The 17,141-nt window shown below is 39.6% G+C and overlaps 1 protein-coding gene across 1 annotated transcript in view; it reads right to left on the reverse strand.

Moving 5' to 3' along the window:
* Nucleotides 1–16,749, reverse strand: part of LOC122540579 (ubiquitin-associated and SH3 domain-containing protein B-like) — a 146,004-nt gene extending 129,255 nt beyond the window's left edge. The window contains exon 1 of the mRNA XM_043676456.2: nt 16,370–16,749. Within this exon, the coding sequence (XP_043532391.1) occupies nt 16,370–16,497 (128 nt within the window). The 5' untranslated portion in view covers nt 16,498–16,749. The remainder of the gene's footprint in view (nt 1–16,369) is intronic.
* Between the last annotated feature and the right edge of the window lie 392 nt (nt 16,750–17,141).

Genomic DNA, 17,141 nt, shown 5'->3' on the forward strand with positions numbered 1-17,141 from the left:
GGATTTGACGAAAACTTCCAGATTTCCAATCCCTTTTTGATTCCTACTCAGCCATGTGATGGAAAGACAATTGGAGCATCTACCATCATTATTCAGAGCTCCAGGCCTCATGCACGTAAAAGTATCAGTTGGCCCAGCAACATGAATGAGCCATTTTGGAGGTAACTGGCTCAGTCAAGCAGCTGGCATAGATCAGCTTTGAGCCAACAGTACAGGGTTCAACACCCATTCTGCCTGCATTCAGTACCTGCCTCCTTGCACCAGACATGGTGAAGGTAGTGACATTATGGGTCAGGCCTCTCTTAAGGCGGAAATTAAATAAACCATGTGCAGTACAGTCATGCTCCTGTGAAAGACAGCAATCTCTGATTCTAATACAGCCAGCTCAATTCTCCACTGAACTCAGTTTCTTAACCCCAACCATGAAAACAAAAGGCAAAGAGTGTGCAACACAGGCATGTATTGATATGTATGTGTCACATGAGCCTCTGGTCAATTTATTTAATCCCACTCAGTCAGCACACCTTTCCATTCCTTTCTCTTGTACAGACTGAATTCTGCTTCCCTTTAAAAATATCTGTACTATTTGGCTCAATTTTTCGTGGTGCCAATATCCAAACTCTCATTACACTTTGGCTAAAGAAATTTCTCCTGAATTTCCTCACTGGTTTAAAGTGAAGAAAGTCTTACAGCATTTACAGAGAGAAGAACAGAGTTAATATTTCGAGCATGATACAATTTTATTCAGAACTCCAAAAGTTCTGAACTTCAGGTGGCAATGGTATAGTGGTAATGACACTGGACTAGTAACCCAGAACCCAGGCTAATGTTCTGGAGACATGGGTTTGAATCCCATTCTGGCAAAAGTGGAAATTTTATCCAAAACAATGGTGGCCAGGCAACCACTATTGATTGTCATAAAAATCCATCCAATTCACTAATGTTTTTTAGAGAAGGAAATCTGTCACCTTTAGTGGCATAACCTACATGTGCCTTCAGACGCACAGCAAATGTTGTTTACTCTTAACTGCCTTCTGGGTCATTAGCGATGGATAATAAATGCTGGCCACTGACACCCCAAACCAATGAGTAAAATAGTCACACCTTCGAGAGGAGTCCTGTACGTCACTGACAAAAGAGGAGAAAATCCTTCGGGAGGAGTACTGCCTCTTGGCTAGCCTTCCTGCTGCCTGTCACACTGCATCCATATCCACCTTCATTTTAAAAAAAGTACCTCGGAAATTACCACAGACAAATTCCAAAACACAAAAGGCCATATTGCAATGGCCTGTGCTGAATATTTGACAAGTCTGTAGCATTTGTTATAGAGTGACATGGATTAAGGGAGATGTGGGTCAGCACATCATTTGCAGACAGATAATCATTTGTTTTGTTTGGAAAAGAAAAATGACTACTTCATCTGGGGATGGGCTACAGCTTGAAATTTGAGATTCTATGCCACTGCTGGGACTTTACAGGCAGCGAGCAGCTTAGAAATGACAGTAGCACTTCCCAGGGATGTTCTATCCATTGATTCAAGTCAAAGGATAATTGTAGGCAGTATGCTTCTTATTTTCCAGTATGTTACTAGCACAGGATCTTAGAAAATACCACCCAAAATATACACAGATGATTTTGCCCGAAATGTCTCGATACTTGATTGACTACAACTTCACAGGTACAATACAGTTAACTCTTCTGTAAGTGATGACCCTTTTCTATATGAAACAATATGGAGTGAGGTCAATGGTACGTTTAGTCATGGGAAGAGTCACAGTAAATCTATTTTTTTAAAAAAGTACCTTGGAAATTGCCACATTGGATGCTGCCAGATGTGCTGAGTTTCTCCAGCATTTCCTGTTTCAATTTCAGTCAATCCATGAAAGAGTCAGACCACTGGATAACACCAAAGATAACTCAGTTTTTCTATCCTTTTAGCTGAAAATTCTTGAGGCCTCAAATGAGGTCAGACAACTCAGTCACTGGCTAAGGAGATTGATGTTGTAATGTTAAACCAAAGCTTTCTCTAATCCCTGGCACTCCCATAGTTCAGATAGCTGATTCATTCATGCACGAATCCAACCCCACACACAACTCCATTATCCAGCCAACCCTTACACTTGACCCAAATGAAGTCCCCCGGATCAACTTCCACATGCAGTGCCTCCTTGTGCTTGATTTAAGCAGAGACTGCCTGGAAAGTTTCTTAAATAGGTTAAGATCATAGAAGAAGCCCTCAATACAACATGAGATAGAATAGTTCTGGGCCAAATTCGCTTTCAATTTATATTTTTATAGCCCACCCCTAATCATCCAGAGTCTGATTTACTGTGGATCTATACAGTACTTGATCAGACCAGGTAAGGATGGCAGATTTCTTTCCCTAAAAGGGCATTAGTGAACCAGATGGAATTTTATGGCAATTGACAGTCAGGGTCACCATTAGACCAGTTGACTTCAAATTTTGCCATCTACCATAGTAAGACTTGAACCCATGTTCCCAGAGCTTTGCTGGGATGCTCGGTTACTAGTCCAGTAACATTTCCATTACCCCACTATCTCCTCTGACACTTGACTATTGTCAAAGTTTCCCAGGACAACTGTTATCTCATGGGGGTGTCAAGGATCTTAGATTAGGGAGTTTCCAAGGGTTTGCAATGCAGACAGACTGTGAATAAGGGTTTAGATCAGAGTGGTGCTGGAAAAGCACAGCAGGTCAGGCAGCATCCGAGGAGCAGGAAAATTGACGTTTCAGGCAAAAGCGCTTCATCAGGAATCGTCACTTTTGCCTAAACTGTGAACAAGTTTAGTCCAATATATTTTTTGGTAGAGCTGGCATTACTGTGATCAGTGAAACATTTCTTCCCTTTGGAAATAGTCAGAGAGGCCCATGTTGCCTTTGTTTTAAAAAAAAACTGTTCAGAACCACAGACCAGACCACCAGAGTTAGAAAGAGTCAGGGAGAAGTAATGGTTGGATGACATGAAGTTTGAGTTTTGAAACCAAAAAAGATGGATGGATTTCCATAGCTTGAGAGTGAAATATGAATGAATGCATTGAAGTAAATCCCTGGTTTAAGATGAAGAATGTGAAGCACTGGAGGGACAAGCGAGTTCATTCGAAATGAAGAATGGCCAGTGTTGGTTATTGAAAAGACAAAAAAAGGAAAAAGAGAGAGAAAAAAAGATGAGAGAATGAGAGAGAGGGATTTATGAGAAAAAATAATCACTTATCTGACAACTAGGCATTCTAACTTAAATGTTAGTGCTGAGTAAATGGCTTTATTTTATGCAAATTATTTCAAACATCCCATTGCATTTCTGTAGAAGATGTATGGTGATTAAGTGATGAGTGGTCAGAGTCTTCCTAATCACTGAAGCATGTTAGGGAGAAAATCAGTCATCAGTTTCAGAAATGTTTCTCTTTCCAGTGACGCAGGATGCGCCCAGAGGTTCTCTACCCAGGTCTGACCAGCTCCTTGCAGTGGCTCAATGAGGAGCACTTGCAGCACAGACACTGCCAACTTTAGATGTAGTTCAATTCCTTCGATATTTTTTCCTCTCAATTCCAATCAGTACAACAACAGGTGCACAGCTGCAGAAGGTTATGTTCAGTTTTTTTGGAAAAACCTTATAATCAGAACTAAAGAAATGTAAGGCACTGATCAGGACATTCACCCTCCCAGAAAAACCAGGTGACCAGAGGACAAATGGCATTTCCTTTGGTGAATTGCATTTGAGAGAAGAGATATGAAAAAGAAAGAACTGGTATTTATACAGCATCTTTCATGATATATCTAATTCTGAAGCAGAGACAGTGCTATTCAGGAAATGCAGCAATTTGTGCACAGCAAGCTCCCTAGAGAAGAAATGTCATAATAGCCAAACCATTTTAATGATGACAGTTCACAAATAAATATTGACCAGAACACTGAGGAGAACACCCCTGCTCTTCTTCAAAATAATGCCTTTGGATCTTGTATATCCACATGAGAAGGAAACGTACCATCCAAAAGACAGCATACATCTAACTGTGTAGCACTCTATCAATACTGCACTGACATGCCAACTCCAGTTGTGTGCTCAAGTCTCTCTTCTATCATCAGTTACCATCGTCTCTAAATGTGATTCCCCGCCCAACCCCCAACCAAATATTACAGCTTTGGCTACATTTCAGAAGTTAGCCTTGGACTGTAAACACTTCAGGATGTTTTGCATCTGTGAAATTAAGTATGTTTTTCACCTTTAACAAATGGGGGTGGATGGTGTTCAACTAAATTAATGCACATTTTCAAAAGTAAAACAGCTCAATGGCTTCTTTTTAAAATTGTTTACAGTAGTAAACTGGAGGTCAACCTTCAATTCCAGGAGACTCCATGACTATCTCAACATAGTGTGGCATCTAACCCTTTACCTTTATCCTTTTACAAATGTTTGGAGAGGATATCTTCATTAAAGACACTGCTGGAAAATGTAGCATGTTGCAGTTTGTATTATAGTTTTGTAGGCTTACTGGAGAGTCAGCACCATACTAGCACAGCATTGAGCTAAACCCCCAATTCTCTGGGTTATCCTTACTACAGATTTCTCAATGCATCTGAATCTTGAACACAAACTGACAATGCTGTTTGCAGATTATTACAGAGCAACAAAATACTGTTTCCCATTTCCAGCAGCACAGTATTCTCAAAGTAATTTCATGTCAAACAGCAAAATACAAGCTGTTGCTGCAACCTGTTCCAACAGTTCATGCATTAGTATTAAAAGGCTGTCCATAATTTGCCATTTTTGTACATGAGGGTAGGGTATATATATTCTGGAACAGTAAATGTCTTGTACAGTAAAAGACCCCATGGTTCCTATCCAAAAGAATAAAAGCAACTGAGTTCTTCCCCGTGTCTTTGGGATGAGATTTAACCTTCAACTAGGAATTGTGTTTGCGCAAATTTGCTCTCGAATCTCTAGATTTCTAAACTTTAAAAAAAATTAACTGACTGTAGCGCATCTTGTGATATCTTGAAGTCACAAAAAGCACTATATACATGCAGGTTGAGAATTTTCTTTTCAAGACTGGAGGGAGATGTTGAAGAAATATTCAGAAGACCCAGATTATTGGCATCCCAAACTTAACATCATTGTGGACTTGGTGTAACTCAATGAAATTTCTGAAGAAGGGCTTATGCCCAAAACGTCGATTCTCCTGCTCCTTTGATGCTGCCTGACCTGCTGCGCTTTTCCAGCAACACATTTTTAAGCTCTGATCTCCAGCATCTGCATTCCTCACTTTCTCCTAGTAACTCAATGAAATGTCTTGAGTTGGAACGTGGGCATGCAGTCCAACTGAACAAGCTGTACTAATGTTGCCACTTAAAGGTTTATTAGGATGTAGATGGCAGTGTTAGCTTCCTCACTTCTGCTCTCTTTCTGTCTGGAGTCAATGTGTATCTACAGCATGGCAGGAATTCAACAGCAGAGCAACTAGGAAGGAGGGGGATGGGGCCAGGTAGGTGGGGAATGGGTTTTGAACACAATTCAAACAGGATGCACAATGCAGTCTGAAACCAGCTCAATGGATTTCAAGGAAGTCGGATCAACAACATTGTTCCTGAATTAGCAAGATGGCAGGGAAGGAGGGGACTGTGGGGGAGAAAACGGAAATCAGTAACTTCTGACAACATGTTTTAAATGTCAAGTTTGCAGCAAATACATTATCCAAAGACAAAAATAATTTGAATCAATTTTGTGCATCTCCACTTATTAATACACTTTTGTAAATTATTACTTTATCCAAAAATTTGATTCCTTGTTCTGAACAATTTGCATTTATGTTACATATTTAACATATATAGAATGTCACAAGGTTCTTCACAAAAAAACAACTTATCTTTGTATTATACCTTTAACTTAATGCAACATCCCAAAGTACATTCCAAAACAAAATTCTCAAGTTGCCTTCCACAAGCAGTTCTCCCGTTGCCATCTTTCCCGTATGTGTTGAGACGGAGTGTTTCAATGTGATATTTCCATTGTAGATGTGGAACCCAAAAGTTGAGTCTGTATCTGTCCCAGTTCCAAATATTCTTTCCAAAAGGTTAACCCAATCACAAAAACTTGCATTTGTTTAGTCGCTTTACTAAGGTCAAATGTCCCAAGGTAATTTGTAGTTGCAATACTGTGCAATAAGAGACATTAAGCTGTCAACCAAATATTTAGTCATTGTTACAATTTAATTGAGAATGAATTAAACCCGGAAAGTTTCACAACATCCCCTAGTGGGAATAAATCCACTTAACAATCCATATATTGAGCATAAATCATCTGTAGCTGAAAGAATTTTTGGAAAAATGTCACACTGACACAAATCTGGTGAGGACAGCAGATAAATATTCCATGAGAGATGAAGCGAGCAGGTTGCTCCCACCAATATACCTAGCTTGGAATGTAAAGCTTGTAACCACAACTAATTGGAATCATAATCACAGTCTTTTAATGATGCTTGACTAAACCTATCCTTTTAATCCCACCTCCAATAATTTAGTAAACAATAAATTAAAACATTTGAAGCAAAAATGAAAATGTATCGAAATAAAAAATGTCTCTATCTCCAGGTTTTGCTGACACCAATTTCTTGAAGAATCCTGGCGATTTGATTACTCAATTTACAACTTCTTTACTCGATTAATTTATAATCAAAACTATATTTTGTATAAATGTAACTTGCATCTCCTCAGCTTTGTCAAATACTTCTGCAATTATACTTGTTAGCCAAAAAAAGTTTAACTTCAAGGCTCATTTGCTAAATCACCTGTAATTTTAAATGTGTTCCTTAAGAAAACATGTTTTATTTATAAAATATTCACAAAACTAAACCGATGCAGCTTTGCCTGTGGGCAACAATGATCTTTCATTCCTCAATCTCTTTATATTTATTGACATCTTCAGTCTTTTCTCAAAAACAGGTTCTCTATCTCCTTTCTTGGTGGTTCATTTTTACATTTCCCTTCCTCTTCAGTTGTTACCTATTCCAAATAGGGAATTCTGGATAGATGCATGCGTGACACCTGAAGCACTGACAGAACATTTATTTGATGTACTGTTTTAAAAAAGGTTTACAAGTCTTACGTTTCAAAATCAACATTCAAAATATACTATAACTAATAAAGTACCTATGCATTGCAAAAGTGGCAGCCAATTTGCACATAGCAAAATTACAATCAGTAATGTAATTACTGATTGTAACAGCATCATGGGATCATTTATAGACTGGGCCTCGGTTTAATATCCCATTTGAAAAACTATATCTCAAATGCTACAACATTCTTTCAGTTCTCCACTGAAGTCTTAGCTTGGATGTGGTACTCCGGTTTCCACAATGGGATTGGAACCCGCAATTTTTACATTTGGAGACAAGACTGCCACCCGCTGAATCATAACTGAGACCAGAAGGTGCAACACAATGATGCCCGTGTTTCAAAGGTAACAATGGTGTTAAATTACTTTACATGAAACAAGTGATAATATGCAGCTGGTTGCTGAGAAACACAAGTTAATGCTGCAGTTCACAAACTTTTACCATCGCGAAGGAATGCAAATTGTATTAAGACAGCTAAAAGGTAGTTCAAACACAACATTAAAAACTACTGAAACAGGCCAAGTAAACAGTCCATGACAACATACAGACCTGGGCTAATAATGACACAGTGCCAGGCAATTACCATCTCCAACAAGACATTTTTTAACTGTCTCTCCTTTGCATTCATTGGCGTTACTACCACTGAATCCCTCACCATCAACATCCTGGAGTTACCTAGGAGAAAGTGAAGACTGCAGATGCAGGAGATCAGAGTCGAGAGTGTGGTGCTAGAAAAGTACAGCCGGTCAGGCAGCATCCGAGGAGCAGGAGAATTGACGTTTCAGGCATAAGCCTGATGAAGGGCTGATGCATGAAACATCGATTCTCCTGCTCCATGGATGCTGCCTGACCAGCTGTGCTTTTCCAGCACCACACTCTTGATCCTGCAGTTACCACTGACCAGATGCTGAACTGGACCAGTCATACAAATACTGTGGCTACAAATGCTGATCAGGAACATGCAACTCATTGCCTGAATCGCCAAAGCCTGTCCACAAAACCACAAGTCAGGAGTGTGATAGAATGTTTCTTTTGTCTGAATAACTCAAGAAACCCAAAACCATTCAGGACAAAGCAACCCATTAATTGGAACCATATCCACCACCTTCAACATTTACTCTCTTCAGCACAATGCACAGTGGCAGCTGGGTGTATCATCTGCAACATGTACTGTAACAACTCACCAAGGGCCCTTTGACAGTACCCTCCAAACTTGTAGACTTTAATCACAGAGAAGGACAAGGGCAGCAGATACACGAGAACACTATCTCCTGCAAGTTCCCCTCCAAGCCACTCACCATTCTGACTTGGAAATATATTACCATTCCTTCAATGCCACTGGGTCAAAATCCTAGAACTCTCTCCCTTACAGCACTGTGGGTGTACCTACATGCGAAGGACCATCACAATTCAAGAAGGCTACTCATCACCGCCTTTTCCAGGCTGATTAGTGATGGGCAATAAATGTTGGCCAAACGATCAATCCCCTTATTTCATGGATGAATAATAAGAAAGGCAAGTGAAGATCCAGATCACATGTAGAAAACTCTACAAAAACACCAACTGCTTAGAAACTGTTCAAAAAACGATAAATATTCTGCACCGGAAGCATTCATGATTCTGGGCAGTGATCGAAAACTAAATATTAACATTCCTTTTTCATTATAACAAGAACTTGTGTTTACCTAATACCTTTAATATAACAAAATCTCCAAAAGCTAATGCACATCAGGATTAAATCAGGCAGCTGAAGACACAGCTTCTAATAATGGTCTGATTAAAGATTGTTGATGCTGGAGGAGCCAGAATTGAAACCAGACTTCCCAGAGTTGGTACGGGGTGAAGCCGTGGAGAAAGATGGTAGCAAAGATGATTATTTTAAAACTACAAATACCTGATAAGCATTTTCTGTTTTACTTATTAAATGTAAAACAATTTCTTCTTCAGCATAGCTGTGAAATCTTAATTCAGGGCTATTAAATACACAACATGCATTTCTAATACTTCCCAGTCATCTCCATTGAACGTGCTGGAACTTCTTATTCAGAAGTCAAGATGTGGATTGTCACCCATGGAGCAGTTTGTATTTAATAAGGTATTAAATGTAGTCTGTTATTAAGAACAGATTCAAAATGGTAGCCCATTTAATGAAATCTATTCTCATGCATATTATTATGACATAGCCCTCATTATTCGACGAATGGCAATTACAAAAAAAGTATTTTATCATCAACCTATTCAGAGAAGACATGACACACCTCTGGAGCAGGAAGGATGTACATCCAGGCTTCCTCTCTCAGAGGTAGGGACACTACCATTGCACTACATGGCAATTGCACCCTTGTTATGGAGGCTACAACTCCATTTACAAACATGGGAGGTTGTTCAACAAAAGCTCTTCATTTTTAATGCCAAATTTTCTTTTTGTTTAAACAAATAATTTCAGTGCTGTTGCTTTGCTACTGAGAGATAAGGCAAATCACTGATGTCAGAGCAATGGGAACAGGATTTCCATTACTCAAGAACTAATCTGCTTGGTGTACAGCCTCCATTTGATACCCCTCACTTTAAACAACTTCCTTGCTGGCTGTCACATTTTGACAGAAATATCTGCACACCTCAATAATTACAAAATACAATTGTTAGTCTCTCTCCCTGGCTGTAACCACTGTGAGAAAGAACTGGTTCAACAGAGCAGGGAAGCCAAACTTTCTCTAAATAGCATATTGGAAGGTTAGTGAGATGACTATGTATTAAAAAGACTCTAAATATGGAGAGGTAAAGATACCAGTAATTGATTCAGGGGCATGAATTTGTATTTAAAATACTGCAGAAGGAAGGGAAAGCAAAGATTAAGTATTGGAATCTAGGATTAAGAGATAGCCATTCAGTCCCTTGAGTCTATTTTGCTATTTAATGAGACTGTGGCTGATCAATGGCCCACCTCCATATAGTAACTTTCTTTGTTCTATAACCCCTTATAAAGTTCAGCCTCTTGAAACAGTTCTTCCACTCTATAAGATCATGGATGATCCTGAACTAAGAATAAAACTATCAACTTCAGTCTTAAAATGTTAATTGATCTAACATTCACAGTCTTTAGGGAGAAGAGAATTCTAAAATTCTGGTTCTCGTTGAAGAGTGTTTCCTGGATTCATTTCAAGGTGGACTAGCTTTAATTTTAAAGTGTTTGCCCCCAAAGTGCCCCAAAATATCACAGAAAAGGATTCCTTTGTACCTACCGCATCACCAAAATTTTAAACATCGGTATTAGCTCACCCCTTAATTTCCTAATCAAGTCTCATTCAGCCTCAAATTAATCCTTCTCTTGAGTCACAGAATTGTATAGCACTGAAGGTGATAATTGTGCCCATCTCTTCTGTGCTTACAATTGGAAAAAGCTATCCAATTAGCCATACATTCTGGCTTTTTCTCTTTAACTCTGCATATTAGTCTTTAAGTCCACGACCAATTGCCTTTTGAAATCTTCCAAGGAATCAGATTCTAACTCTCCAAGAGATTGGCAAAGCAGATCTTAATACTTCAGTGCATAAGAAAGTCTCAATTAATCCCTAGTTCTTTTGCCAATTTTTTTTTAAAAACTTGTGCCTGGTTTCATTCTGGTGAATCTGTTACACTGGTATATTCTCTGAGGCTCAGTGAGCAGAACAAAGCACTACTCCAATGGGATGTAATCAAGGCTTTGGAGAACTAGAGCACAGTTTCCTCCACTTTGCTCCATTGAGATACCAGCCTGCATTCCATTAAGTTTTCTGATTGATGTTCTGTGCGACACATTGATATGTGCCATGATCATCGTACTTCCTTTGCAAAAAAAAATTGAATTTTTTATTTGGAAGAGCTAGAAACAAAATGGAGGATTATAATTAAAGTCGAAATAACAAATTGAGGGGCCAAATACCTCTCATTAAAGTATATTTCACGTAGCATCAGAAAGGACAGGAAGAGGCCATTCAGTCCATTATTTCTCCAAGGCTGATAAACCTGCTGTTCTTATCATTCTGGAGTTGCTGCTCCGATTTATTTCCAGTACCTATACTTGCAATTCTCCCACAAAAATTGCTCATTTCTTTCTTGTGTACGTAAATGTCTCATTTTGGTCTTACTTGGTTTTGGGCCTGTCATCAAACATCAAGAGTGCTACATCCATGCTGAAAGATTCAAATAGAGCTGACTTTTTTTTTGCTGCAATTAATATGCAATCGAGTGCCAGAAAGTTCTTCAGCCACTGCATGTATTAAGAATAATCATGCTTTCATGTCGACACATCAGTGTTGTCAGTGGGATGTCAGTTTTTATATGAAATGCAAGCCACTTGATTGTCAAAAAAAAACTGCTGCAGTACCCAATTTAGATTTTACCCCAGTAACCTTGGGTTGTAATCTAGCAAGAAGAATTTTGAGCTGTATGTTGTCAATGTGAAATGCAAGAGCTATAAGCACTGGGAGCAGTTTAAAATTAATGCATTAGCAGCATCACAAAGATTGAGAGAGTGCAGCGAGTGCAATCTTTCCGATACAGTTTTTGGTCTGGCTAGTTATATGAGATCATAAATACACATCACTCTCAGAAGTGAAAAAGACTCACATTTCTATAGTGTATTTGATTACCTCAGAATTAAAGTGCTTTACAGATAATTAAATATTATCACTGCTATAACATAGAAATGGCAGTAGCTAATTTACACACAAGAAGCTCCCACAAACCTGAAAATGACTTGATTTTAAGTGACACTGGTTAAAATATAAATACCAGACAGGCAGTAGGGAGAAACTCTCCTGTTCTTGTGTGCCATGGGATTTTTGAGGTCCATCTGAGAGGGGCTGGTTTAAAGCTGCATCTGAAACAGGGTTCGTATGGTAATGAAGCACTCCCTCAGTACTGCAGTAGGAATGTCATCCTAAATCTTGTGCTCAAGCCTCTGGAGTGGGACTTGAACACAGAACCTTCTGATTCAGGAGGTGAGGCTGGTACTGAGATGTAACCAAGCCAAGAGGTTGTATTTGATAGTCCTGAAATCCACATTATAGGAGCTATGTGATTGCAAGTGACACAGCGCAGAAGAAAATTTGCCAGGATTTTGCTTGCATTGGAAAATTGTAGTTCTGAAGAGGGATTGGACAGACTGGGGTTGTTTTTGTTGCTTCAAAGAAGACTGAGGGACATGTGATTAAAATGTCTAAAATTATGAGGGGCATAGACAGAATGGAACTTTACCCCTTGCTGGAAGGACCAATGACTGGGGGTAAGGGACAGGAAGTTTAGACGAGATGCAAGGAAAAATATTTTCTGAGTATAGTGGAAATCTGGAACTCACTGCCTGTAAGGGTGGTAGATGTAGAAACCCTCATAATATTTAAGAAGTATTTAGATGTGCATTTGTGATGCCAAGGCATACAAGGCTATGGGCCAAGTGCTGGAAAACGGGATTAGATTGGTTAGGCAGTTGTTTTTGACCAGTGCAGATTCATTGGGCCAAAGGGCCTTTTTCTGTGCTATAGACCTCCATGACTCACTGTACCCTGAGCTAATAATCTTTAGTTTGCCTTGACAGGTGCAGTGCTATGAGGGGAAACTAACTCCTTTTTCTTTATTATAGAATTTTGCAGCTCAAAAGTGAGGGGAGCTGAATGCTTGTAGCCATGCTGGCTCTCTGTAGGAGTCACACAGCTCATGTCATTCCTGGCCCTTTCACAGTAACCCTACACATTATTTCTTCAGGTAATTGTTTATAATTTCCTTTTGAAAGTTTCCACCACATTCTCAGGCTGTGCATTCCAGACTCTAATCATTCGCAACATGATAAGGTCTTTCCTCATGTCGCCATTGCTTCCTTTGCAAGTCACGTTTAATTGGTGCTTTCTGGTATTAATCCTCTTGTCAATGGGAACAGTTTTACCCTGCCTACACATTCAAGACTTCTCATGATTTTAACACCTCAATCAAATCTCCTCTCCACTTTCTCTTTTCTAAAAGCAGCCTCCACTTTTCCAATCTGTCCACAAAACTGGAATCATTCTGGTAAATATTTTTTGCATTCTCTCCATGTCTTCATGTCCTTCCTAAAGTGTGCTGTCCAAAATTGCTCAATACTCTAGTTAAGACTGAACCAGTATTTTATACAAAGGTTCACCATAAATTTATTGTGTTTATACTTAATTCTCTATTTATAAAGCTCAGCTAAACTTGCACACAGCAAGCTTCCACATACAGCAATATGGAAATGATCAAGTGGCTACATTTAAAATGACACTGGTTCTCTGACAGGCAATTAAAGGCAAGTTCTTGCAATCATAAATAAAATAAATTGATTCTGTTTGAAAGATAAATGTCAGCCAAGTGCTGGGAAAGTTCCACTGTTCTTCTTTAGAATAGTGTCATGGGATTTTTGAGGTCCACCTGACAGAGCTCTCTGCAGAAAATGTATTGCTTAGCTGTTTTCTCAACCTGCCTCGCCACCTTCATTGATTTGTATTCAATATATGCCCAGGACCCCCTGCTCCTGCACCCTTTTTAAGAATTGTATTCTAATATTTTCCTATCCTATCCTACCAAATGCATTTCTTCCTATTGCCTGCATTAAATTAATCTCAAAAACTGGTGCAACAAGCAATTGTTATCTCCAAACCCTTGAAGAGTATCACTGCCCTCCTCACAGTTCACAATCATTCCAAATTCTGCATCATCAAGCTGTGCACATCCAAATCTAAATCATTTATATACATCAAGAAAAGGAGGAATCCTAATCACTGATCCCTAGGGAACTCCACTTAATACAGTCCTCCAGTCCAAAAACATTCATTTACAGGGTCCTGTTCTCTGTCACTCAATCAACCACATATCCAGGTTATCACTGTCCCCTTACTTCCATGGATTTCAACTTTGTTGACAACATTAATGTGGCACTTTATCAAAAACCTTTTGGAAGTCTATGTACACCACATCAACTGTATTGCTCTCACCAACACTCTCTGTTACCTCATCAAAAAAAACCTAATCAAAAAACTGAAAAACTGGAGGTGGCATGATGGCTCAGTGGTTAGTACTACTGCCTTACAGTGCCAGGGACCTGGATTTGATGCCACCCTCAGACGACTGTCCGTGTGGAGTTTGCACGTTCTCCCCGTGTCTGCGTGGGTTTCCTCCGGGTGCTCTGGTTTTCTCCCACAGTCCAAAGATGTGCAGGTCAGGTGGATTAGCCATAGGAAATGCAGGGTAACAGGGATACGGTAGGGGGGTTAGGTCTGGGTGGGATGCTGTTCAGACGGTGAGTGTGGACTTGATGGGCCGAGTGGCCTACTTCCACACAGTGATGATCCTATGATTCTATGATGGTTAAATAATGCTGCCTTTCTCTAAATATCTATCTGACTGAAGTCCCAATGGGATTCCAAATCCTGCAGAAGCTGTATGATTGCAGCTTCACATCCCTTGTTACAACAGAGGATGCACTAGACCTACACCAAAATACTGCAAACTGGGAAATTAAGGTTAATGGAGTTGTGATTGTACCCAACAAGGAATCTGGTAAAGCTGGTCAGCAGACAAAAAAAATCCCATTACCACAGTGACTGCATTTTTAATAAAAAAAAATTGAATCAATAATTATGAAATAGGGGCATTCTAAAAAGTAATGCTGGATGTCGTAGAAAAATAAGTTTGTTCCTTCTTGCTCAGGCAAAGGCATTTGTTTTCAGTTTTCCACTGAAATAAATGATTGGATATAATCACAGAATGCAAGCTCAATAACTGGTAACATTAGAAAAACAGAATCTGCCTTTGTAGCAGAAAATGAGGCCATTCAGTCCATCTAGTTTGTGCTGAGTCTGGACAATTGGACTCACTCCCCTGCAGTTGTCTCTCCCCACCTCCAGGTATTTATACAGTTCTGAAAATTGAATAATCTGCTACGATCACTTTTTTTTTTAAAGACAACACATTCCAGATTATAATTTACTATATTTCAAAAATGTTTTTCCTCCCCTCGGCGCTTTTGACTTGAATGATCCTAACTCTGGTTGCTGACTCTCCTGCCAGTGGAAACAGTCTCTATATTGACTCCACAGTCTGTGGACATGACCACAATGAAGCATACCAACAAAGTTCTCCATTTGAGGATAATTATAAAAAGTAGTGGTATTCCAGAATAATACAGGGAGTGGAGAGAAACAGTCTAATGTTTTAAAATTGTATTTCAGTGTAGGGACTATTAGTACAGGATGTCAATGCGTTGTTCTGTAACACAGTAAAATAAGAGTAAAGGAGCCTTTCTGTGCTCAGTGTTTGCTTTAGAAAATCGTGTCTAGTTAGGGAAAAGGATTTTGCCGCATTCACCTTTGTATGAGCGGCTTGCGGGGAGAGAGAGAGAAAGTGGCTTCCATTAGCGGTTTAGGAAAACAGTAGCGTGCACAGGGCTGTATGTTCATTCTGGACCGAATGCAGAGCCAGCTCATTGTAAAAAAAACACAAATGTATTAGAAGTACGCAGGGGGTTCATGAAAGGTCATCGACACCTGAAAATGTTCACTCTACTTTCTCTCCATAGATGCTGCCAAATCTAAGTATTTACAGCATTTTCTGTTACACTTACAGCAATATGTTTGCTTTGTTAAAATTTCACGCTTGATTTTTTTTTTAAAAAGCAGCTTTCAATCAGCCTTTTTACAAAAATGGGAGGGGGAAGGAATGTGACTGAAACAGACACATCCCCAATTGGGAAATCCTCACAGCCCCGGGACTGTTTACTTTCCAAAACCATTCCGCAGCCTTTGGGTGACCGACAATAAAACTGCAACGGAACCACTCCATTCAGTTCCAGAACAAACCCGGACCATCACCCACCTTCCTGCCTGCAGGCCTTACATTGCAGTTGTGTTATTGTGTGTGTGAAAGGGTGAGAGTGGCGCGTTTATATCTTTTTTTGTCTTAAATACGAAGGAGAGATAGACCGTGAAACGTTCGCCTGTCATATCCCCTACTGAACACCGGGCGTTTTGAACAAACACTATTCCCTGTTTTAAACATATTTTGAATCTCTAGGCCATGTGACAACTCCCTCTTCAACAATGTAGCAAGATCTGTTATAGAAAGAAACGTTACATAGAATGGAAACACACAATCAGAGCAAACGCCATTTGGATACAGTAACAATGTGGGAAGCTACAAAATAAAAGGAAACAAAGAAATAAATAAATACATCTGAACTCATCCAACTTACGCCCGGGCTTTAGGGAATCCCATTGATAAGAAGACCTCGAGTGTTGATCCATGTTTAACGGTCCCGGGTCGGTTCTGCCTATTCTTTCGGGGCACAACTTTGCTGTAAAGCTCTTCTTTAGTGGCCATTGTATGCGAGATCAAAGTGCCATTCCAGATAAATCAGTCCTACAGAATGCAGACAGCGTGTTTCACAGAACCACAGCTCAACAACGTAAAGGATCGACTTCCTGGTACATACACAGGATCTAAAGTCACTCAGGCGATATTCACTTCAAGCACACGTCGGTCGGAAGTCTAACCATCCCCTCCTTAAAATATTACACAAGCGAGCATGGAAGCAACAAGAAAACGCTGCTACTGTAGCACTCGAATTGGAGTCTGCTCTCTGACTGACTAATTTATGAATGGGTCTGGGACAGTATAATCAGCTTCCCTCCCTCTCTCCCTTATATGGAGCTCCCAACCCACGCTGCCTGATCTGGATCTTAGAGAAAAGTTCAGGAGCATTAATTAACCACCTATCCATTAAGACATGAAGTTTTGATTTAACAAAAAATCCCTGGACTATTCCGGATGAGTTTATTAACAATTTAATGCTATGTACTGAACGTTTTTGCAAACATTTTTCAATAGAGAATTGAGCTCATGGAGGCTGTTTGAATGGGTTTTCAAAATGAAGCGTCTGGGACTGAGTTCAGATCCCATGCCAGAGATTTCAGCACAAAGTGCAGCATAGAGTCATAGAGATGTACAGCATGGAAACAGACCCT

The sequence above is a fragment of the Chiloscyllium plagiosum genome, unplaced genomic scaffold, assembly GCF_037043375.1.
Source record: "Chiloscyllium plagiosum isolate Xiang-an unplaced genomic scaffold, Cpla_swu_hap1 HiC_scaffold_29, whole genome shotgun sequence".
In the NCBI taxonomy this organism is placed as follows: Eukaryota; Metazoa; Chordata; class Chondrichthyes; order Orectolobiformes; family Hemiscylliidae; genus Chiloscyllium; species Chiloscyllium plagiosum.